This window comes from Lynx canadensis, chromosome A3 (genome assembly GCF_007474595.2).
Source record: "Lynx canadensis isolate LIC74 chromosome A3, mLynCan4.pri.v2, whole genome shotgun sequence".
Classification (NCBI taxonomy): Eukaryota; Metazoa; Chordata; class Mammalia; order Carnivora; family Felidae; genus Lynx; species Lynx canadensis.
Window position 1 is genome coordinate 1,047,836 of NC_044305.1, and position 24,439 is coordinate 1,072,274.

At 54.9% G+C, this 24,439-nt stretch overlaps 2 protein-coding genes and 1 long non-coding RNA gene across 7 annotated transcripts in view; 1 reads left to right on the top strand and 2 right to left on the bottom strand.

Annotated features, from left to right (window-relative positions):
- Positions 1-1,810: 1,810 nt before the first annotated feature.
- Positions 1,811-10,058, bottom strand: GID8 (GID complex subunit 8 homolog). Of its 2 annotated transcripts, XM_030309219.1 has the most exons (6): positions 9,936-10,058; positions 9,483-9,622; positions 6,825-6,955; positions 5,599-5,795; positions 5,095-5,292; positions 1,811-4,321 (listed from the first exon to the last, which is right to left on the bottom strand). In XM_030309219.1, exons 3-6 carry the CDS (start codon positions 6,940-6,942, stop codon positions 4,148-4,150), a joined length of 687 nt encoding a protein of 228 aa, XP_030165079.1. In that variant the 5' UTR covers positions 6,943-6,955; positions 9,483-9,622; positions 9,936-10,058; the 3' UTR covers positions 1,811-4,147. The 2 variants fall into 2 exon arrangements, with proteins under 2 accessions (XP_030165079.1, XP_030165080.1); XM_030309220.1 differs by lacking the exons at positions 9,483-9,622; positions 9,936-10,058 and adding an exon at positions 8,529-8,552.
- A 227-nt stretch (positions 10,059-10,285) lies between these two features.
- DIDO1 (death inducer-obliterator 1) overlaps positions 10,286-24,439 on the top strand; it is a 50,764-nt gene continuing 36,610 nt past the window's right edge. For 2 of the 4 annotated variants that reach the window (XM_030309215.1, XM_030309211.1), the window contains exon 1: positions 16,539-16,622. The gene's annotated coding sequence lies outside the window, so the exon portion shown is untranslated. Of the gene's footprint in view, positions 10,413-16,538; positions 16,623-24,439 lie in introns of those variants that run through there. The other 2 variants (XM_030309214.1, XM_030309213.1) reach the window with 2 other exon arrangements.
- LOC115509884 lies at positions 13,170-16,388 on the bottom strand. Its single transcript, XR_003967511.1, has 2 exons — positions 13,677-16,388; positions 13,170-13,520 (listed from the first exon to the last, which is right to left on the bottom strand). It is a non-coding gene; the product is annotated as an uncharacterized LOC115509884 (long non-coding RNA).

A 24,439-nucleotide genomic window follows, 5' to 3' on the forward strand; every position in this document is an offset into this window, starting at 1 on the left:
GTAGGAGTCCCACAGACCTTCTGCATCACGGTCAGCATGGACCCAGCGACCCCGCCTTCCAGAGGGGGGCGGGGGGACTTCCCAACTCTGCAGATGAATCCTGGTCCCACCACAGGCTCCCTGCAACGAGAAACACCTCTGCCCTGCAGATGCAGGGACAGGATGACCGGTCAGCCCAGACTGCCCCTCCTGCCCCCCACCGAGGGCCCGAAGCCGCCACAGCTGGGGCCCTGTGGCCTGTGAAGGCGGAGCAGCTGGGGACACCCCACCACTGCCGACAGTCTGCACAGGCACAGAGGCCAAAGGCCCCTGCAAACCCGTGTTCTACATCTACGTAAGCAAATCACGAGGACAGGAAAAGCGCCTCGAAGGCATCTCAGAATTAAGGCAGGACATCCCACATGGGCAGGCCCCCCGGGCCGGGGACTGTGGCCCTTGCCAAACACCCCGGGTGGTCTTGAGTGCAAACCCAAGCGCTCACTGCTCTGCATGGTCACGCCACCACCAACCACCGCACCACCTCCTGCAAGGTAGCAGGCGTTGGCAGGAAGAAGGGTTTAGGCGCCATCGTCACACGGGGAATGGTGACGGCGGAGGGTTCCTTTCCCCTCTCTGATGTAACAAACCTGTGAGGCTACACTCAGTAACGCCACCGCTCCGGCATCAAAGCACCCTCCTTCTGCACGCGCTAGAAGGCGCTGGAAAGCTGTCACTCCAAGTCTGTCAATGTTCCGCAAGTGCCTTCCACGCGAGGCGCTCACGGTCCTGACAGCACAGGATGTGTGCCTCTGCAGGACGTGGCATGTGCCACGGGGAGAAGGGCCTCAGGCTCAGCGGTCCCTGGACTTGGACCATCAGGAAGCATGCGTGAGTAAAAAAAAAAAAAAAAAAAAAAAAAAAAAAAAAAGAAAGAAAAAGAAAAAAAAGAAACTTTTCAGCTTAAAACCACGCAGACGGCAGCCCCAACCTATTTTCTCACAAACGTGAAACTCGAGTGCTGCATCTCTAGACAAGAGACGAGTTCCGCGTCCACGCACAGCACACACGGACGCACATCTGTGAAAGCAGACAGTGCTGGTGGGAATGGACAGAAGGGGGCCAAAGGACGCGGACCCGGTCCCTCCACCAGGGCTAGCAGATGGGACTTCCCACCAGACGTGTCGGCATCGTCTCTAAGTCCTTCTCCTTCGTAGATCTTCACGGGCAAAAACTAAAAAGACCTTTCAGGAAATCGCTCTTGAGAAAAACAAGGCAAATTTTACTGTGAAATTAACAACAGGCAGCAAAAGCAACCTATTCTGCATTTTTCAAAGGACGCTGTGGAGGCCCACAGGCCCGCAGGGACACGGCGGACTCAGGACCAGGGTAACTCCCAGAGCAGGTCCCACTTTGTCCTCCGGAGGACACCGTTGTCCTTAACGTAAAACATGTACGGTTCTTTCTGAAAGCCCTGGTCCCCCCACTCCCCAAAACCAGCATCGTACACAGAGAAATACAGACACTGCGCCTTAACAGAAACCGTCCTCAACACGTTTCCCCACATGGCTTCTGGATGCATCTTGACTGCGTGGGGGGAACCACCTCCTCATCCCCCGAGGCCTCACACATGGGGTCTTCGGTCACATGTGAGGGAGACTTTCGCGTCAAACACCAGGCCCGATGAACGTCTGCCTGCTCTAGAACCTGGAAACCTCCATTCAAATGGCAAAATATATTAGTTGTCATTGGATTTGCATCCCTACGCTTCGTAAAGATTCCAAACTAGGGTTATTTTTCACACGACTTCCTATCAGGAATGCAGAGTAACCAGAATATTCTCAAATTTTATTTATTTCAAGGCACTTTCCACAAAACATAAAGAGAATAAACTACATAAAACGTACATTTTCATAAACACAACAGCGAGATCCAAACGAGACGAAGAAAAATCACGTTATACTTAATGTCTGTGGTCTCAAAATGGCTTGATTTAGCGTGCTTGCCGAAGACACAGACCGCCACACGGCGGCCCACGGGAGGCGTCTGCAAAGCCGGTCCCGCCGGAGCCTCCAGGTCCACCGATAGATGGGACGAGCGTAGCCGGGCCTCAGAGGGAAGAGAACAGCAGCAAGTCTGAGAGCGAGTCTCGCCAAAGCCCGGCTCGCACGTCACCCGCTGCCTCAATAGGCGAACAGGGGCCGCCGCCCGCGCGTTCGGCCGATGGTTCACGGCTCACACCCTGGACTCTGAAGAACGTGTCGGGTTGATTACGTATTAGTCATGCACGCAAACGATCTCACGTGCGCTAACGAGGAAAGCCAACCGGAAACGTGCTGGACTCTGGTACCCACCAAGCGCATACGCCGCCTGCTCGTCTCTCCCGCTCCCGCAGCAGGTAATGGTGAACTACCTGAAGATGAAAACCTTTGGCCCTAACTTATCGGCCTCAAGCCTCGGAGGAAACAGCCCTAAAGAAAGGTCACATCTGGACTGCTGAGACGGTCTCGGGCGTCGAGGAGAGACCCCCCCCCCCTTCATCCTCACGACACCAAGAGGGCAGCAGGAGGGCGAGGTGGACAGAGGCCGGAAGAATCCACAACGCACAGTCTTGCCTCTGCATCGGTGACCACCCAAGGCGGTCAAAAACCCACCACCGACCCCAGGCTCCGAGTGGAAGCAGGGAGCAGAGATGAAGCGGGGGACCGGCTGACCGCACGGCACGTGAGGATCGCGCTCAGGTCTGCAGGCGTGTGGGGGACGTGGCCCCAGCGGTCAGAGGCAGACCACCTGACCCACGGGAGCACCCACGAGCCCGCCCAGCCTCGCTGGTCAAGGAAGCCGGCTCCCCGCAGCTCAGCTGCTATTGGCATCTGCCCCTACGAAGCACCGGGCACCGAACCCCGCCCCGGATCCGCACAGGGAGGACGGAGTCCCCGCACCGGGGGGACGTGCAGAGCCACCCGTGGCTAGGAAGCCCTGCGCCCCCGGGCACGGTCCCCTCCACCTCCTCGAGCCTGCGCCCGCGGGGTCGGCCGGCAGCTCTGTTAACGACCGCCCTACAGGACCAGGGCCGGGCTGCACCTGCAGCGAGTCCACACACACGAGTCCGTGTCCCCAGTCACCAGAGCACCCGCGTCCCAGCAACTGCACCGGCGGCAGGACATGTGGGGACTCACACGCACACGGGCCTGCTGCAGGGCAAGCCCCCCCGCCAAGGCAAGTGTGCACTCCTGGGGGGAGGGGGGGGGTACTCGCTGTCAAGACCCCACTCCTCGGGGTCCACTCCCAGGGGCACATGGGCCCTCAGGCCGCAAGCACTAGATGAGGCCACTGCCATCGGTCACTGTCCCGGCACCGAGACATGAGCTCCGAAAGCAAAAGATTTGAGAGGATTAACACTTTTTGGAGGCCGTTGTGGTCATTCTCGAAATCAAAGAGAAACCTTTATTTTCAACAAAACTGCCTACAAGAGAAGGTCCATCGATCCGCTAAGAAAGAGTCTCTCACCACAACCAGCACCAAAATATAGATTTAAAAAATTAAAAAACACACAGCCCCAGCCCTCACTCTCTCTCACACACACACACACACGCATCTCCCCAGGAGCCATACCACCCAGACCAGAGAGAAACAAACCGAACTCAATACCCTCACACAAAAGAAGTCTTTGAATTAGGATTTACAAATTTATATAGTCTTTCCTATGAAAAAACAAAAAACCAAGGGGTAAGAGAAACCTTCTCCACAAAGGCCTGACGAGTCTTAGCAGATCTGAGAAAACGTATTTTCTGCCTACGAGCTAACAGAAAGCAAAATAATGATCAGTGCTTGTCAGAGGTTTGCGAGGGAGGCCTCCGTTCAACAACGTTCCCGAACTAGAGTGCTCGGTGGCCGATGCGGCCCGTCCCCGCTGTCAGCGCGCCCACCGCGGTCTGCGCCACACTTCCAAAGACACCGCGTCTCTCGCTGCAAGTTTTCCAGCGCTCAGAAGGGCCGTTTTTCCCTTTAAAAAAGATGCCAGGTCGAAAAAAAAAAAAAATCCAGGAAAAGGGGGAAGAAAGAGTTCTCTACTGCGGTAACCTGTCAGTCACAGACAGCTGCTCTGAGTCCGGTCCGGGGGTGGGGGGGGGGGGTTGGTGGGAGGGGGCGCAGGGGCCACCGGCACAGACTACTTGGGCTCCTCGATCACACCTTTGCTGAGGTCTGTCATTTTGGGGTATTTTACTTTCTTCTGGTCCAGCTCATTCTGAGCCCAAAGGAGTAGTTTCAGTAATTTTGCCAGCTTGGGTGTGGACTCACGATTTTCATAATCTAGGACAGCTTGGTTAACTTCACTCCACACCTAGAAAATAAATACGCCGGATAAAAACAACCACACGTGCAGAGTGCCCGCCGGTAGGACCAGTTACAATGTGCATTTACACTTCTTAAGACCTTCTTACAGGAGAAGATCGTTACTTATTCAAATGAATACGAAGCCCATGACCGTGAGGCCCTCCAGAGGATGTTAAACACACACTCCTTGCCCAGGAGGAGCTCGCGGCCCGGTCGGTGGGGCTCATACCCGGCCTGGATAGCAGTGAAATGCCGTGAGCCAGGCTTGAGGGGACCGGGGCGGAGGAAAGAGCAGGGTGGGGTGACACAAGGTCCACGGGACAAGCCACAGGAGGACCCGCGTGGCGGCGGCCTGGAGAGTAGCCCTCCCTTCCAGCAGGAAAGGGCCATGGGAGTAAAGGGCCGTGTCTGGGGCAGTAATGCACCGTCGTGGGGGCTGGAACACAGAAGCAGCAGCAAGGAGACAAACAGCTTCACAAGCAAATAGGGGATTTTAGGTAAAACGTGTTTTGGACACCTACTTCTAAGAGTCTCCAAACAAACAAGGAGGAGGTTAAGACGAACAAGAAAAGCTGAGACAGAGAGTCTGAATGCCGTGTATGACGTCACGGTGCTCAGTTCCCGGTTCCCACAGGGAAAGGGGACACTTGACGGGAGAATCGGTGCTGTCGTGACTGAGTGTCACGTGCCCAGACATGGCTTCCGTTCGTTCTACAGCTGTGCCTTTTAGAGTCCCACCCTGAACACCCACCGAGGGGAAGGAGGCCCCGTCGGTCTTACCTTCTGCCTCTGCATCATGTGAAGCAGGTCTCCGAATGGAGACTCCTCAGGGTTGTCAAAGGCCAGCAGGGCCAGAGTGCGTTCCATCTCCGTCAGGCACTCCCTGCTCTCCTCGCCCTGCTCTGCCAGCTGGGTCTGCGCGAACTCCAGCGCCGCCTCCGTCTCGCGCTGGCGGATCAGCTCTATGAGGTGCTGTTGCTGGGCCGGCAAAGGCAGACAGGCTTACACACCCGCGCCCAGACAGGCACACCCGGTGACGCGCTCTAGCCTCTAGCCAAAGGACGTCTTACGTGACAACTTCTAGCAGCCCTAAATTATGTCATTAACGCTCCTAAAGCAAGAAACAGCTCCTGGAACACACGAGACAACGGCTAACCCAAGCCCCTTCCCCACGTAAACTAAAACAACGTTCTGTTAACGCAAATTAGCCGCGTTACTTCTGAAACGAGCACACGTAACCTCATCGAGTGTCCACAAACCAGACGCCTCTCAACTGAAACTCACTTGCAGGTGGAAGTAGAGATACCGGTTGGTGTCCAGGAGCTCCGGATGGAGGCTGTTGATCAACGCGATAGCCTCCTGGATCTGGCCTTTCAGGATCATCTCACGGATTTTGATCCGCTCGTCAAGTGTTTCCAGATCCACACTAGGTTCAATCCCAGATTCCATCCGAAACTTCTCTGCTGCTTCCTTAAAGCCCTCTGAAAATGAAAACCATCTTCAGTGCTCAGGAAGCTAGCAAGACACTAACGCAAAGCATTTTTATCCCCAGAAAGCCCATCCACCTCAAACCAATAACCTTCAACGTGACCCGCACCGTCTTAGGGACTTGGCATTTACATCTCTGATTTACTAGCCGTGCCCCACACAGAAAATGAAAACCACGTACGCCACTCCTTCCCATCCCACCCGAGACGCCGTTCACCCCCCAGCCAGGGGCAAGAGTGCATGCCGGGAAGCCCAGGGCACTACGGGCTCCCCCGGGAAGGCTGCGACCCCAGGCAGAGGCTGCAGGCGTGCTGCAGGCACGTCTGCGCACACCGGCTGCGCCTTCACAGCCTGCAGAGGCCTGACCCTCCTGCCTCCTTGTGAGTGGACAGTTCTCACCAGCGTCTAAGCAGCATGTGTGGCCACCCACCCCCACTACAGGCAGACACTTCCTCAACACCTTCCCAGAGAAGTCTCGGTCAAGACTGATTTGGGGGACGAGGCACCGTGAACAATGGAAGGAGACTCAGACCTTTTTGAAACATCGGTGTTTTCCAACCATGTACAAAATTACCCTCTTCTTTCCCAGTATCAAGGAGGACTATAGTTACAGACCCCTTTTGCTACTTTCCATCTGCTTCTGCCCTTCCCCCTTTCTCCTCTGAGTTAGGCACACCTTCTAGAAACAGCCCAGTATAATTTCTCAGACATGCCAAAAAGAGATCAATTACTTGGGGTTTAAATGTACTCCAGAACGTTCTTTAGTCACTTGATAAGCTGCAAAAACATTAAAGGTCAAGAAACAGGTTTTTGCTTTAGAGCTCAGATACCTGGCATAACAACCTCACCTCTGGAACAGGTCACCTTTGATACGGCAATTTACAAATTTAGGAAAATTAGCAGTGTGTTTTTATTACACCCAAACACAATTCTACCAAGGAAGTCCCATGTAAAATTCTACCTATACATACCAAAAGGGAGATTTACGTTCAAGAGGTAGCACCCTTATGGCCAGCCGTTACCTGTGACCAGGTAGTTCATGATGAGGCGGTTCATGTCTGCTCGCTGGACGTGCAAGTTATTGAGTTTTTCCATCCACTCGTCTTTCGTGATTTCATCGGGTTTTTCTGCATAACTCATTCTGACTTATTTTCTACAGGAAAACAGTATTTTAAACATCAGCGAAGATCACGGGAATGAATTACAGAGAACACGCTCAATGGTCCCTCATAGGGCTGTGTAGTAACAGATGACAGCCAGACTTGTGAGCACAGAGAAACCTACAGGGTCATCAGATACCCATGTTGCACCCAGAAACGCTGGGTGTTTACTGTGCTTCAATTAAAAAAAAAAGGATGTTAAGAATTCCGGTAAGAATCGTAATCATTTCAGAGTGAAGCAGGGCGACGCAGCGCGAAGGAATAAGGAGATGGTGGAAAGATACTTTATCTGGAAAACGGCAAATTCAAAGCGCCTGGCACCAAATGCAGATATAGGGATCAGAAAGAAGGCTAGCATATTTAGAAGACAGGATTGGTGCGAGGAAGACCCAGAGTCTCCGAATGGACAGGTCAAGTCGTGGGGTGGGTCGTACCAAGTAAGGCCTCGCCGAATAAAGGAGGAGTTTAGATCAACCCTCTTCTAAGCATGAAGGGCAACCGCAAGGGACATAAGCTAAATATTCAACGCGATGACACACGTGCCCGAGAGAGAAGCCCACGATGAGACACTCACCAGACCTACCAAAATTAAGAAGTCTGGCCATACCAAGTGTCCACAGAGACATGGAGCTCCCTCCAGCTCTTTGATGCTTCTGTGAGAGCAGACTGGAAACGCAAACAAACCCGGCATTCCCTGCGGGGCGGACCACACGCGCTCCTCACGGCCCGGGGATTCTATCACTAGACCGAGGTCCTCCACGCTCACCACCGCACACCCGACACGGACAAGCCTGCTCACAGAAACGCTTTTCAAGATGGCAAAAATCAGGAAGCCACCCACCTGGATGTTCATTCAAAAGCAGCAGGGAACCACAGTCCCAGGCCCAAAACCCTTGGGCAGATCCGTTCCGAAAGTTAAAATCTTGCCGACTGTACCCAGAACTACACGGCACGACTTAGCATATGTCACGTGACACGCACACTGCAGTCTGGGGTGACACCCCACAATTAAATACGACTTCTTCGGGGAAACGTCTGGGCAGCCACGCTGGGTGGAATGGAGATGGAAAAGCTTTCACCGGAGCAGATTTTGCCATCAAATAGGTTAAAAACAAAAAATTTCTGATTTTCGGAGCTATCTGGATTTTAGGATTGCTGAGAAAGGCTTATGATCGCGTAACAGAATTTACTAGAACAATTAAAACATGAACACAGCCACAGGGAGGACTCTCAGAAACCAGTTGGACGAATAAAGCAAGACCCAAGCATGGCAGACAGTTTTACAAAGAATAAAAACAACACAAATCGCGTGATACGTGCTTTAGCAACAAATACAAATTCGGCAAAGCGTTTTCTTGTTTTGAGTAAAGACGTGAAACTCAAGAGGCGGTGACCATGGGAAGGAAGGCAGAGAGGTGCCAGCCCTGGGGGCACCAGTTGGGCTTTTAAGATGGCGAGCCCACCACTGTCGTCGTAAGTAATCTATACATCATGGGTACCGCTTTACGCCAGACAAGGACATGCTAAATCGCTTCATTAAATTAAAAGATCAAAAAACAAAGGCACCTGGGTGGCTCAGTCGGGTGAGCGTCCAACTCCTGATTTTGGCTCAGGTCATGATCCCAGGATCATGGGATCGAGCCCCAGATTCTGTCTCTTCCTCTGCCCCTCTCCCCTGCTCATACACTCCCAATCTCTAAAATAAAAAAGTAAAATAAAAAAATGTTTTTAAATTAAAGAGCAGAGAAAGTGGGGCAGCAAAAGCCGAGCAGGAAAGCCAGCGAGAAGCCATCAAACGAGAGCAGCGGCAGGAGAGTCAGAGACACAGCAGGTGAAGATTCTGTGGGCGCAAGTCAACGGCCGTGCTGCCGGCCTGAATGCAGAGGGATAAAGGACCAGAGCGCTGGAGGCCGGACCGAAGCTTTCAAGCTTGAGACCTTGGAGGACCGGGCCACAAACAAAAAGAAACAGGACAGGTTTGAGGAGTAGAGCAAGTTTGGGCTGACTATCAGACACGCAGATGGAGAAGTCAAGCAGGCACCTGGATTATAGGTCCCCAGCCCAGCGCTGGAAACATTAATTAGGGAAACAGCCACCCAACAAGGGTACCTATCGAAAGCCACGAGTTGAGCAAAGATCGCCCAGGGAGAGAGCACGGGCACAAGACCAAGTCCTTGGGTGCTAGGAGGGTGCCCACACTCAGCACCAGAGGAGGAAGCCGGCACGGGAGACAAACCAAGAGATGTCATTCCTCCTACAAATGCCCAAGTCCTGTAGCTCCGGGCAGGTGCGTAATTCCCTCAGGCCACTCTGCTGTTCCCAGACAACTCCAGGTAACCTCGGACAAACGAGGCCCCTCTCTCTCCATCCCCGTAGTACCCCAAATCACACCAGTACCGCTCCCAGCACGGACAGCGATCTGGGAACAGCAACAACTCCAAAGAAACACTCAACACACAAACCTCCCAACTCTGAAACCGAGGAACACTTGCTTCCCAAGCAAGCAGTTCGCGTCCTCACCAGCTCAGCTTCTGCTCTGAAGCGGTGGTCATAAAAATCGTTCTCTTCACAGGGACACGAGTGCGGTGCTTCAGGTAACTGCCACTGCTGTAGTTGGCGACCACTTCTGAACCTTGTAGCCTTCGCTCGAAAGGCGCTCCCTTTAAGAATAAACACCGAATTACAGCGCGCGAGCGCTGTGGGGTCAGGACTCTGCTCCGGCCAGGAGAAAAGGGGCAGTTGACAGTGCAAATCCACAAGGCCCCGGTTCTGCCACCTGCTCAGACCTTCGACCCCGTAGGGCCCCCAGCCCGCTCCCGACCCCCGCCCCGGCCCCCTCTGGCCTCTCCCGCCGAGCCCTACCCCGGCCCCCTCCTCGGCCTCCACCCCGCCCCCGCCCAGCCCCACCCCGGCCCGCCGCGCTCCCGCGGGGAAGCTCGGCCCGGCCGCCTGGGTCCGCCGCGGCCATCTTACCGTGCGGATCCCGCCTCCCGCGCAGCGCGATCTCCACGGCCGCTCGGGGGGGCGGGGGGCGGGGGGCGGCCGAGCCGGGAGGGCGGCGAGGCGCCGGGGATGGGTGGCGGAGGCGGGAGCCGCGGCGGAGGCGGGGGCGGGGAACGGGAGGGCAGACGCACGGACGGCCGCCCCTTCAGGCACCTCCCGCGAGATCGCGAGAGCGCAGGCTCGCCAGCCTGTAACCAATCAAGCGCTCCCGCGAGGGGGCGGAGCGCGGCGGCTGCCCGGAAGCGCGAGACTCCAGCTTCCGTCCTTGCGCAGAACTCTTCTCGCGGCGCGCTCGCTCTACGGGTTGGCGCGAGAGTCAAAAGGCGTCGGCCGACTCTGGGCAAGATGGCCGCCGTCGAGGTGTCGTTGCGGGGGAACTTCGCGCAGGGATGGCGACATCTAGACTGAGTCGGAGGCGAAGGTCCCAGCTCCCTTTCCGTCATTTGTGTGAGCTCTGAGGGCAGGGGGCGGGGGGCAGGCGCCAGTGCTCGGCGCCGCCCCGAGGCGGGGTCCCTCCGCACCCGGCGCCTGCCTTCGCACGGGCCCGGGAGGAGCCGCCCGAGCGCGACCCGGCGGGAGCGCTTCGTTCCGTCGGTTGAGGAGGGCCCCGGGGGTTACCGAGCGCGCTTTCGCTCGCCGCCTGCGGGGGCAAAGGAACCGGGCCCGCCCTCGGGGCGCCTGCCGCGCAGGCCCGGCGGTCCACTGGCCGCGCCAGGTGGGGCCAGGGCTGCGGGCGCGCGTGCAGCGACAGCGACGGCGGCGGCGGGGACCCGCGGAGGCGCGCGTGTGCTCGTTCTGTGCCTGCTCGCGGGCCGCGTCCGAGCAGGGTCTCCTTTTCCCGCTGTGGGAAAGCAAGGTTAAGAGATCTCTGCGGCTTCGGGAAGCAAATGGAGGGGGCAGCCCCTTGCTCCGTCCCATGAAATCCGACGTCTTCCTGAATTTGAGCTCAGGGTTGGATGGTTTCGTGCGGTTGCTCAAAAGTGAGCTGAAGAGCGCGGGAGTGCTGTCGGACTTCTCGCCGAGAGGAAGTCCCATAGGTTTCACAGGGATGACTGATTACGGGTAGTTTCCAATTCAGTGTGCTGAGTCTGCAGGTACAAAGTTTTGACATGAATCCGTTCAAATCGCACAGAGAGTACACGTTCGTGAGGACGTCTTTGGCAGCTACTTAAGTCTGCGTACGATTCTAGGTGTCAACTTCACGGTGTGCGAAAGGGTGCGCATTTTTAGAATTCTTTCCAGAGGCACACAAGCAAACACTTGAATGCCAGTGCCCTAGGGAGATAGGATATTCCAGGCCACAGAGGCTTCAGCTGCGCCTTCCGTGGGCCACAGGTTAATGGCCCGTGCCCCCAGCGGCCAACCCGTTACCGAGTCCTGCAAATTCCACCTCCTTATTTCTGTCTAGACGCTGGCTGCTTTTTATTGTCCCCAGCCTCTCTGCTGCTGGGATTGCCCCTCCCAGGGGTCCCACCAGTTTTTAATGAAGCACACGCAGCAGGCAGGGTGGTCTCTCCTTGTGCCCGTTCTCTTCACACCTTTCAGAGACCCCCAGGTGCCTGTGCAAAGTGAGCAGGGCCAAAAGCCTCATGGCCCCCGCCCCTCCTGTCTCTACTGCAGCTGTCCTCCTGTTGGAGGTTCTCCACCGGCCGCTTCTCTTAGCGCTGGGTTCGCAAGCTGGGCCACGTGGAAAACACTTCTCCAGGCTGACTCCTCAGAAGGGGACGGCCTTCCCGGAACAAAGCCGAATGTAGCCTGTCTCCTTTAGGCTCACGTCTCACATCCTAAACCATGCGTTTGTCGCATTTAGCACACCATTTTCTGTCGCTGATGCTTGATGATGTGTCCCAGTTCAGCACACGTGTGAACTTTTCAAGAGCTGAAACATGCAGGAGTGGGGGCTCCGTAGCTATTTGTTGAGAATGTTGAAGGAGTGAATGACGAATGACCACTTTAAGTACAAGCAGCCTCAGCAGAAGTGGACGGAGGGAGTGTCATGGGGCAGGGCATGTCCGCAGCCCTCCGTGATTGAGTTCATGGATTGACAGGAGAGGAAGACAGAGAAAGGCACTTCTGTAGCCTGGTTGATGAGGTTAACGGTGGGGGCACCAGGTGAGGAAGAGCCATCCTGACAACTCGTGGGCTGGAAGGGGGGGGGGGGGGGGCGGGGAGATGGCGAGCTCAGTGTCGGCCTTGTCGGGTGTGAGGTGCCTGGGGGACATGGCTAAGCTCAAGGGAGTGACGATGAGGCTGAAAGCAGAGGTTTTGTGGTGACCCCGTGTGAGAGGAGACAGACCTATTTAGAGGAAGACTGTAGGGAAGGGGAGCAAAGAAGTCCAGGATCCTAAAGGACAGCAACGTACGGCTATTATCCATTGAAGTTGTCCGTTAGGTCAGCAGAGAGGCTTGACAGGGACCAGGGGGTCAGTAGGCTCTCCGGAAGCCAGCGGGTGGGGAGCTTTAGAAGATGCATGGGCAGTATCGAGTGCAGCAGGGCCGTCCAGCGTGACATTCACCAAAAACTGTTCACTTGACAGTTGTGGGTGACAGGGCAGCGAGCTCAGTGACATGGCGGGAATGGACAGTGGTAGGTGGCGGTGAGGTGGGAGGTGAGCAGGGTGAAGGGAAGACAGTTGTGGTTTAACCCCTCAGAAGCGGCAGGTGTGGAGAGCAAGGAGCACGTTAAACACTAAAGCCACAGGACTTGGTAGCTGAAGGGGGGGGGGGGTGCGTGTCAGGGAGAATCCGGGCTTCCGGCTTGTGCTTTTGGGTTTATAGGGTGGGACCATCACTGAATCACTGAGTCGGGACACCAGGGAAGGGCCTGGTTGGAGGAGAGACTCCCAAGTCATGAGCTCGTTTTGCATGCCTTAGGCTTTGATGTGCATTTGAGGCATCAAGTGGAGATGACAGAACTAGTGGGTGGATGGCCCCGGCTACAGGCAGAGGTAAAGGTCAGCACAGCCAGGTGTGCGTGAGATCCCTGTAGAGCGTACGGTTAGGGGCCAGCCGGGGCCACCCCGAAGACACATGCCGCAAGGAGTCTGGGGGAGAGCAGTAGGGGGGTGCACCACTTTGGCCACCGCCTGGGGCAGTGACCAGGTTGACAGGAAGGAGGTGGATCTGTGGAAGGGGGAGCCGCCGGAGCTTCCATGGTTCCCCCAAGCGTGGGTGGAGAGTTTCATTTTATTAGATTAGCAGCTCTTTACAGAGACGCGTGAAAATTTTATTAGTCTTAAAGAGCATGAAAGAGTTTTCAGAAAGGAAAAGTATTTGGGGGAATAAAATACACAGTGCTTCCTCTACTCAAATCCCAGACTGTTCAATAACCAGGACATCAGCCGTGTTTTACAGATGTTTTTATCTTATTCTCAAAACCCAAAAGCATAAAATCAAGGCCCTGCTTTGAAGGAGATTTGGCAAAGACAAACCCGGCTCATCAGGATAGCACGCGGTTGTCGCTGCTGAGTCCCCACAACAACCACGCAGGCAGCCCCGAGAGGTCAGCTCCCGAGCTCCAGCTTTTCCCGGTGCTTTAAGTTTCTTCCCGAAGATCTGGAAGAGTAAGGAAGGATTTTATCATCGTTTAGTGGTGCCGCGCGCATCTCAGCTGAAAGTTCTAAGACCGGTGGAAGCATGCCTCTCGGCGCGTTTGGTACGGCCCCGCCCTCCCTCCTGGCCCAGGTCTATCTCCCTTCCCAGACTCCGTACCATTAAGTCAGAAAGCATTGCTTCTGAGTTTCTTTGGGTGGGTGAAAGCAAGAGTAGTTATTTCCTGATCCTTTAGCCCCTGCTGAGATCCTAGAGAGCGCGTGCAGCACAGGTGGGGTGGGGGTGGGGGGCCCACGCCCTGCAGCTGCAGACCAGCAGACACAGGCAGCACGCCTGAGTGACAGTCACTTAATCCACCAGGATTTCCTAGGGAATTCATACAGCATTTCATACGAACTTGTACTCTAAGACTTGGCTGGTGAAGAATTTGATAGACCTGTGTTGGCTTGGGATTCCACCTTTTTTTTAATTAAAAGTAGATAATGCACTCACACGGACACACATAAACGCATATAGCCTGTGTATGTGCGTAGTTATATCTGTATATGCTCTGAGTATTTTTTTTTTCTTTTTGTCAAGCCCAGAGATTTTTTCCAATGGATATCCACGCTTTTCCTTTTTTAGAACGCACTTAGAAATTTTTGGTTTTTGCTTTCTTGACTTTAAAATTCTCTTGCATTTATTCTTTAAGGCTTTGCGTTCTGTTGGAACGAGAGGGACTTCTGTCTGACAGACTCCCGAGATGTTTCATTTCTCTGCACAACCATGAAAGGCAACACCCTTGGCCTCCCACCTTCTGTAGACAGATTTGGGAGATGTTATTTCTCCTTGGATTTCTAAATTTTAGAAGCAGTTGGTTCCAATTGCAACTCAAAAATAGTTCTGGTATCGAGCAGGTAATTTATGTGTATTGATTTTGTTGAAGTTCGGAATAAAGCTCTGGGAATCCTTTTGAAATCACGGATGGCTTGGCCTCTGTTACTCTCATTGGTATTTCCTTCCAGTGCTCTCTCTCACCTTCACTGTTTGAGTTTTGTGAGCCGTGCAAGAGGATGAGTTAATTCCAACAATGTTTCTGCTCTGGACAAATCCAGAAAGCCCCTGTCAGACCTGAGTTCAAACAGTCGCTTTGGCTTTCCAAGTACTTGTTCATTTTGGAAACAAATCTCATAAATTTCAGCCTGCACATTGTAGCTGCAACTCTCCTGAGGCCCCACAGGCCAGGGGTGATGGCAGGAGACTGGCACCCTGCCCTAGGACTTGCTTGTCGGGGTGACCTTCCTCCTCACACTCACCAGCGGGCTCAGACTCAGTAAAGGTCTTGGGCTTGTTCCTCCCCACTTTCTCTGCTACATACTTTGTGTTACGATTAGCCTATGAAGCCCACGGAGTCACAACTGCTTTTCTGTCAAAATCTGTGACAGGCACTACTTTGTCTGGCTTTTTTTATTGCGTGGATTCATTTAGAAACTAAAGAGATGAAAGCAACCAGAAAGGAAATACAGCTCTCCTGCCTCACAGATTAAAATACTGATTTCTTCTGAAGTCAACTTTATTTTCTGCTGAATCTGCAGGGCAACATCTCAGAGTAACAGGAACCATTGTGAAAGCTAGGAGTAATGAGCATCGTTCTGCACGAATATAAAACGTTGTACTCCCTCTCATTGGGATCACAAAGCCAGGGCTTTACTATAGCAGAGGAGATAGAATATGTCTACTTGTTCTCTGGCTGAGGATCTCTGGACAAGGGTAGAAGAACTGAGGAGAACACATCTAGACCAGTGCCCTGTCTTGTACCCAGTTCTCTGCCGTGATTGACATACTGTCCTAAACCCTCATCCTGTGCCTTCCGTCCCTGCAAGCACCCACCCGCGTGGCACCTGGGCGTTGTTAACGATCTCCCTTTGCAGAGAGACATTGCTGCTGGGTTTGTTTCATTTAAGGCTCCTCCGCTAAAGAGGCCGAGCGGCGTTCCCCCATTCCAACTCCTGGCTGGGGAGGCCTCCTGTGGTCTTCCCCATTTACAGACACCCTGCCCAAGATCACACTGCTTGTGCCAGCTGGTTTCGCCTCCCAACCGTCTGCTGTCTAAACTCCCCACTCCACCTATCTGGGGGCAAACTTGAAGACGGTCACGATGGAAGAGTGGAGAGCCCATCCCTGCAGGATTCCATGAAGGTGGTCCTAATGGAATCCCACCAGCAGAAAACACTGCGTTGTATTCCTTGGGAGAAAATCCAGAGTCCGGCTCCGAAACTAGCAGGTCTTGTCATCTTTAGAAATAGATGTTGATTGAAAAGCGCATCTGACCCCAACCCGTGGTTCTCACTCACGGAAGCGTCAGGGATGCGCCTGTGGGGTTCGCTGTGTGCGGCTCCACTGCACACAGGGCACCTTTCCGCCTTTTGACCCGGGCTGAAACCAAAGCCAAGGGGTTCCTGCTTCTAAAGAACGTGGGAGCAGGGGGGCTGTAGAGGCACGTACGTAATGGGGGCAGAGGCCCTCAGCCACGGAGTTCTAGCCCCCAGGGCCAGTGTTCGGTGTCCATAGCGCCCCGAGGGTGCCGGCGCTTCCCCTCTGAGGTATGTTTGTGGAGCATCTGGGGACTGGCCGGTGCTGGGGTGTCCCTGCTCGGCTCGGAGTGAAGAAGATCCGGATGGAGGGCTGCGCGCCTGCCAGACAGACCCCTTTGCCTTTCTGGACCCGGACGCCTCACCGCTCCTTGCAGCCCCTGCGGGCAGATGTGCCCGAGCTGAGCGTGCCGGTGGCGGCGGGGGCCGGCTTGCTGTACAAACTTGAGGGCACGGCTGCTCCATTATCCTCGTCCCCGCCTCCTCGCCGCAAAGCCAGCCCTGGGGCCCCGCGGCCCCGGGGGCCCCGCCGGCTGCGGCCGGCGCCTGCGGCCCTCGGACTCGGGGAGCCGGGGCGCAAGGCGCAGGCGCGCACGCGGGGCGGGGCCTCCTCCCTCCGCGCGGGGGCGCTGCTCCGGACGCGGCCGGCCCCTCTAGCCCCGCGCCTCGGTTCCCGGCGCCGACCCCGCCCTCCCGCCCACTCCGCCGAGCTCCGAGGAAATGGCTGCGGGACCCCAGAGGCCTGCGACCCGCGGTGAGTGGCATCCCGGCCGCCGGGCAGACGGGCCGGCCGCCGCGGGGCCGCACTCGGGGGCGGCGGCGGGGCGGGAGCCCAGCCCTCCGACAGCCGCGGCGGCCGCGCCGGCCCTCGCTGCGCTCCCGCCGAGGAGAGAAGATGGCGGCCGCCGCGGGGATGGCGGGAGGGAGGGGAGGAGGGGGCGGCTGAGGGGGGAGAGGGGAGGCGAGGTGCGGGAGAGGGAGCGGAGACGGGGGACAGTGGAGGGGGAGGGGGGCAGGGGGCCCACGGAGAGGGGGTCGCGGGGGGGGGAGGTGGCCCACGGAGCGGGGTCACCTCCCGAGGCCACTCCGAGGCCCCCGCCGCGCGTGGGCGCCTGCCTGGGGCTGGGTCCGCCGGAGGAGGGTGTTTGCTCGGGGGCCTGGTCCGGATTTGAACGGACCGGAGGGGACGGCAGCGCAGTACTGTCCGTTGACCCAAGTCAGCAGGGCGGGAGGCCCGCTAGTCGGAGGGCAGGGGGCGCCGCTCTTCCCTGGAAGTTCCAAGTCCAGCGGGCGTCTGCGTACGAGTGACTTGTTTGCCCCAAGTGCCGCTGGCTGCAGTGAGTTCTGCTCTCTACCCCGGTTCGCTCGTCCGGACGTCCTTCACGGACGTGAAGTTTCGTTCCGGGATCCTTTCTTGGAGTGTGGGTACGGTTCCCGGTGTTCACTTCCGTTTAACCGGAGGAGTTTGGTGTCTCCACCTGCTCTCAGGAGGGGTAATGGGACAGGTGTGTGGTCTTTGGTGCTCCAGGAAGCAGAGGAGGCTTTCGGAAAGTCGGTTTCGCTGAAAGAGTATTCGTCCCATCATAAAATACTGATTTTTAGTTTTCCGTGTAGCTACTTTGTCATCTTGGTGTATTTTACTCTCCTGGCCAGCTTTCACCTTCCGGGGGAGGCGTGCCCCTGCAGTCGTCCTCTTTCTGTCTCCCCCACCTTTGGCACTCGGGGCCCCATTTGTTTTCTCCTGCTTCCCGCCCTGCTGCACCGCCCCCGGACAGACAGCCCACTTAGAAGCCCGCTCTGAGGCTGCACGAGTCCCTTCCCCGTGCTTCTGTCCCCTGGAGGCGGGAACGGGCACACAAGCAGTTGTTAAAATGAGTTGTGGCAGGTAAACAGCCCCGAGCGGGGGCCGCTGTGAGCCGGCACTCTGCTTCCCCGACCCTGAGGTGCGTTCGCGGAGGATCTCAAAGGCCGCTTTTGCCTCGTGTGCGGTGCTTGTGACACAGTGGAGCTCAGGGCCCGTTTTCCGCTTTGAATCCAGCGCCTCCATCAGTGAGCCTAGAATCGGCGCCGTAGGTCCCACCAGCGTGAGCTGAGCTTCATTCGTCCCTTGGCCGTAGAGAATGGTACCTGTGTCATTTGCGGTGAATGAGATCTGAGCATTCCGTGCCCGTTCTGACCTGCAGGGAGGGCACTGAGGTGCGAGGGAGGAACGACCTCCAAGCCCAGACCTCGGAGCCTGTTTCTAAGGGGCCCACCCCAGGCACGTGTTCCGTGGTTCCCCCGGAGCCACACAGGCCCTGGCTGGAGGGTGCTCCCAAGAAGGGTGCTTTAGCCAGGCATTTTAAGGAAGTGGCGTCAGCGACCCGTAGAGTGATTCCTCCGTTTGCTCAGCAAGTATTTGCTGCCTCCTGGGTGCCGCGCAGCCTGGCTGTAGCGGCTCGCAGAAAGGCCTCCCCGGCCTCGGAGACCAGTGCAGTGGGGCTTGTGAGGACACGCCAGCCCCTTCGCTGGCCAGCCCTTAGTGGCACCTGTGTTGGTGCGTGTACACACGCACACGTCTCTGGGACCGGTCCCCTGGGTTCCCGTTAGAAACACAGCCCAGGCATCTCAGAAGTGTCACCTGGGGAGACCCAGCCCGAGGCCTGCTGTGAAACTTCCGCCAAACGCACGTTCGAGGCCTCTTGTTCTCCTCCTTGCCGGTGTTCTTGGGGGCTTGAGCCATGACTTCAGGAATAGTGCGTGTCTTTATTTCAGATTTTCCAGCAGGAACTGTCCCTTGTTACTATGGGATTAAATTCAGGTTATTTCGAGCACAGTTGTGTACTGATCAGAGGGAAGGGCACAAATAAAAAGTTGTGTGATAACAGGTGGCTCCCCTTTCCCGGCTGCTGCTGCCCATGGTTACCACTGTCCTGTCCTGTCCAACAGTGATGCTCACAGCTTGTGTGCCTGTGTGAGCATCACTGTGGCTCATTGAGGAGAGGTGTCGCTGGGGGGGCCTGGAGGTGGGCCACTCACTCAGTGCTTCTGCTAGGCTTTGTGTGGGGGGCTTGGAGTGGGGACTTCCATTCCCACTTTCTGCTAGCTTTTGGCGGCGGAGTTTTCAGGTCCTGCTGTTGACCCTGTAAGTCTTTGTACTGCCATAGGGTGTCTGACTCTCAAGGAGTCCGTCCTCAGGCAGCTCAGGGACTGGTTTCTTTTTTGTTTTGCTGCGTGTTTGTGCGGTGTTCGGGGTTCTGATTGTTTTATATTTCTGTTAGCACAATACGCTTCATCTTCGTACGCCTGTCTGATGACACCAGGGGATTTCCATTCGGCTCTTGCAGAGCAAAGATTGAACGTATTTACGGGTTAAGCCAGCTCACTGTTGTCCTTGGGTCCCTGCAGTGTGGCGCTGTGTCTCATAGAGGCCTGATTCTCACATGCCTGGTGGACTCAGGAAGTCCATTAAGAAGGTTTCTCCTAAATGGAGTTTCTCTTTTGTGTATTTTCTTATTTATGTGGTGTGGTCCCTTAGAATGGGTGCCTCATATTATCTGTGTAGTTAGTATCAAATGATTTGTGCTGATTCCATTACAAAGGCTCTGTGGTTAACAGTTGATGAAAACACACTAATTGGGAAAGAAGGGTCAAATTGAGCTCACTTGGTGTGAGTGCTCACGGTTCTGGAGAATACTTTCTCTTGTTTAGACCTCATTTTATTTTTTGAGTACTAATTTTGAGGGTAAGTTGTTACTTGAGATTGAGTAGGTGATTGTATGTATTTAATAAGGATTCTTGTAGCTGTGACTAAAATATGCTTAATCAGTAGGTGGTGATTACCTAGTGTAATATTTCTTTCTTCAGGTGGCAGAGTCAGGTGCTATGGTTTTGTTTCACAGACGCTGATACAGACATTTAAATGGCGTTTACCACATCTTTATGAGAAAGTAAATGAGATTCCCCCTCCCAAATACAAAGACAGATTTGCTGTGTGTTGAGTTACAAATGCCTAGAAAATTAAGATAATAATTTAAAAAAAAAAAAGGCAAGAACACCAGAAGCCCTTCAGAACCTGCATTACAGCTGTTGCCCAGTTTCTGGACACGGGTGGGTGGGTGGGTGTGGCAGGATGTGTTTATGGGACGTGGCCACCGTGCTCTTCACTCGTGTGGGACCCACTCTCCATGGCAGTGGCCATGTGGTTTGTTGTCCTTTAATTGCAGTCTTAAAGAATTCCATTATGTGGACGTTTCTTGATTTTTCCCCCCTCCCAAAATCAGTGTCCTGATGGTGGAGATGGATTTGTGTCCCTTTGTTTAAAAAAAAAAAAAAAAAAAAAAAGTGTGGCTGGGAGGGCCCTTATACACGCACCTGCCCTTTCCCAGCTGTCTCAGCTGGGTCCAAGTGAGGCACGTCCCCCTGGACCATGGGAGCAGGAATGTTGCCTGCTCTGTCCCGGTGCCGAGTACAGGAGGGCATCTTGGTGAATATTTCTCAAGTAGATTCTCCTAGGGGCCTGCTTTCGCAAACGCTCACCAATACGGACATCATCGTTTTAATAGATGGCCCCTACCGCTTGCTGCTTGCTTCCTGTGTGCGGGCACTGTCACTTACACGGTGTAGTTTCACGTATCCTTTTAGGAAATTGGGAGGTCACGGTCGTCCACAGTTCCCAGACGGGCAAGCACAGCCCAAAGGGAAGTGCACATTCTCAGCATGTCGGTACCTGTTAGGTTTGCCCCTGGGGCTGAAGCCCGTGTTCTTGTAATGCGCTGCGGAGCTGCGCCTTGAGCCTCCCGAGCCCAGCCTGCTTGGGAGAAGAACTACCCCACTTCTACGTGGAGAAGGGGAGTGCCGACTGCCTCGGTCAGGACTGGGAATGCTGAGCCTGCATAAAGAGGGCCCCCCCCCCCCACAAGATGCCCTAGCGCCCCATGGAGACAGCGGGGCTAGGTGGACACTAGGTGTGGATGTTAGACTGTGATTACACAGTCTGCCTCTTCACAGCACGTTTTTTAGTTGTAAGACATCCCGTTCCTGCACTACTCACACATAGAGCAGCAACAGTCTGAAGTTGCGTGCGTTGTGTACCGGCTTAACCGTCAGGCTTGGCGCTACGTGAGGCTTTAAAAATTAACAGGGAAGATCCTGTGGTCCTGTAATTTCTTTGTTTAAGCCGGGACCTCTCCCACTTGCCCCCAGTACAAAACTGGACCTTGGCTTTGGCTCATCTCAGAGAGAGAAAAGAAGACTCCAGCTGAAACGTGGTGGCTTCTTGACCTTAGGTCTCCACCGTTAGCCGTCGCCTCTTGGCCGGTTTGTGGCCTGCGGTCCCGACAGCACCACTCACCAGGCAGGTGCTCGGGAGGGAAGTCCTTCGTGTCTTCTCCAAACTCTATTCTCTTTGAGGTCGGGTGGCAGCCTCTGTGTGAGTCATCCATTTCATACCTGGAAAGAAGCGCCTTCCTAGCGATCACTTGAGAGCGGGACGGAAGGTGTAGAAGAGGCGGATACTGAGCGCCGCTGCTGCCCGCCTGGCGTTGCTGACTGGGAGGGACAGGGCACCGACTGCTTCTGGCCCGTCAGGAGCAGTCCCGTCAAGTTACCTTAAAGCCTGCTCTCTACACCTCAGCTCAAGACACATTTATACGCCTAAATTTACTGAGGGCATCACAGAGTCTTGACTTACGTGTGTCTGTTGGTATTTACTGTACTTGGCGTTTAAAAGACATCTAAGTTCATTCATTTTTGAACATACAGCCTCACGCGTGTCAACGTGAATAACGTCGTATGAAAACTATTTTCTAAGAAACAATGACAGAGGTCATTTACTTTTTTAACTTCTGGCTTAACTGACAGCAGCTGGATCCTTACGTCTGCTTCTGCATGCAGACTCCAGTACATCGCTGTCATTTAGCTTCCAGAAAGCTTTACCACCCGCTCCCGAGTGGCCAGCGGGAGAGGCATGTGATAGCCTTTGTGGTTGCGGAGATGAGTTGACCTCGGGGACCCCCTGAAGGGCCTGAGGACCACATTTCTTGAGAACTTCTGCTTTAAGTAATGATTAGAGATGCTTTGTTGTTAAGAAATAAGAATTTTACAAAATAGTTGTCTTTAAATGCTCACCTCTGGGAAAATGGGTTACTTTTAGGAAGTTAGACGACGTCTTTGAATTTTTACTGGCTCAGCCGTGTGTTTGCTTTTCGGGAAGAACTTGGGATAAAGCTGGTTTGTCCTCCCAGTGCACATCTCTCTCCCAAGTAGACCACCTGAAATGAAGTGAGAGGCCCAGAGCGTGGCCTGGGTGCCTGCTGGGTGGGAGGGGCTCTGAGACTTCTTTGGGCCTTAGGTCACGTGGCCTGACTGCCGCGTCTGCGTGGAAGTGGCACTTCACATTGGCTGTAAGACGGCCTTTCGATACACACTGCCTTTCACTAGATCCTTAATTCCTGCTGCAGCGAAAATGGGGGTGAGGGTGGCCTATGTTGGCTGTGGAATGATGCAGGTCTCCTGCGGCATGACCCCAGGAAACGACAATGCCGTGGGGTCCTGCAGCGGTGCCCCCACTCACTGGTGCTGGAAGGGAGTGCCAGCCAGCCACAGGTGCAGATGGGGCCTAGACAGACCACTGTGGATACGAAATCAATAGGGTGGCCAGTAGGGTCGGGGTCCTCCCTGGAGGGTCAGGCTTCTTAACTAATAGCTACAAGACCTAGAGACTCTTCAGGGGACACAGCTCCCAAAGCGCCTAGCAGGGGTGGCTGGCACTTGAACATCATACTGCCCAGGGAAGTGACTTACGGTGCCTGTCCTCTCTGTGCACACACACGCACATCTCTCCCTCTCTCTGTTGGGGAAGGAAGGAGAGGGGACTCTCCTGTCTGGGAACCCGTCCCAGTGTCGTCGTTGGGGATTTAGCAGCAGCCAAGCTTGTCCCGTATGACACTTTTTACTTTTATTTTTTTAATGTTTGTTTTTGAGAGCGAGAACGCGAGCAGGTGAGGGACAGAGAGAGGTGGGGACAAAGGATCTGAGGCAGGCTCTGCGCCGACAGCAGCAAGCCCGACACGGGGCTGGAACTCATGAACCGTGAGATGGTGACCTGAGCTGAAGTTGGACGCTTAACTGACTGAGCCACCCAGGCGCCCCCATGACAGATTTTCTAATGAGTGCAAGAACCTGTATTGTTCAGAGGGTCACTAAGAGCCAGGCGGTGGCCTTGTGTTAAGAGCACCAGTCCCCCAGGATGTACGATTCCAACGGTCCCTTGCAGTGTTTGAAAGCATGTTTTTGTTCAGAGAGACCAGAGGGGGGCTGGCTCAGTCTGCTTGGGCTGCTTTAACAAAAGACCGTAGACCAGGGGGCTTATACAAAACACCTTTGCTTCTCACTTACCTGGAGGCCCAAGATCAGGGTGTTAGCTGGCATGGTCAGGTGCTGGTAAGGGGTCTTCAGGGCTGCAGGCGGCAAGAGAGCTGGGGTGGGGGAGGGGGCTCTTTTTAAGGGCACTGATCCTATTCATGAGGGTTCTGACCTTATGACCTGAGCACCTCCCATCTGCTAGGAGTGCCATCACCTTAGCACTGGGTTTCAAAATGAATTTTCAGGGGTGTGTACAACGCAGACCACGGCCGAAGCCCATTGAAGGTAGTGGCCCGTGGCATTAGGCAGAGAAGAGTGCAAGCCTCGTCTCCTTCTCCTTAACCTTGGCAGATGTAACGTGGCTGCTCTGGCTGCCGACACCCACGTGGAGTTGTCCACCAAGGTCACAAGCCTGTGTTCCGCAACAGAAACTGGGTAGAGGGAAACCTGTGCCCTTTGCATGCCCACAATGACCTGGAAGCCCGGCTGGATGGCAGAGCCTGGCCGGGCCTCAGTCCCCAAGGTGCTTTCAAGCAGCGGCTTTTGCTTTTTGTCTCCACACATGTGTAAAAGCAGCACTAAGAAATTTTAAGCAGGGTCATTTCTAGATGTCTCTTTATGTACACATCCGGCCTGTGTTGCGGACACCTTCGTTTCATCAGGATAATTTTTTTTTTAATGTTTTTTAATGTTTGTCTTTGAGAAAGAGAGCATGAGCAGGGGAGATGCGGGGGGGGGGGGGGGGTGGAGACAGAGGATCCAAAATGGGCTCCACACTGACAGCAGAGAGCCGGATGCCGGGCTCAAACTTACGAACCACGAGACCATGACCTGAGCTGCTCCACCGACTGAGCCACCCAGACACCCCCCCCCCCCATCAAGATAGTTTTAATAACGACCATGGGTTTTGGTAGCAGCAGAACTTCGAATAGGCTGTAAAAGACTTAAAAGCAGTTAACGCCGTCGAGTCAGGTTCTGTGTAGATGTTCAGATAAACAAAAATTGGATTGCTTAGTTTCCTTTGTGGGCCGGGGTCAGAAGGCAGAAGTGGCGTTTGCTGCCGCAGACCCCAGGGTTGGCGAGCGGAGGGAGCGCTGGCAGAGCCCGCTGCTGGCGGCCAGGATGGTGCTCAGACCTGTGTGCTCGCCGGGGGCCGTCGTGTCAGGAAAGAGTCTTTAGTTGGGATCTCTTTCCTTTTTAGTAGTTGGAGGAACCTAGCACCTTCTC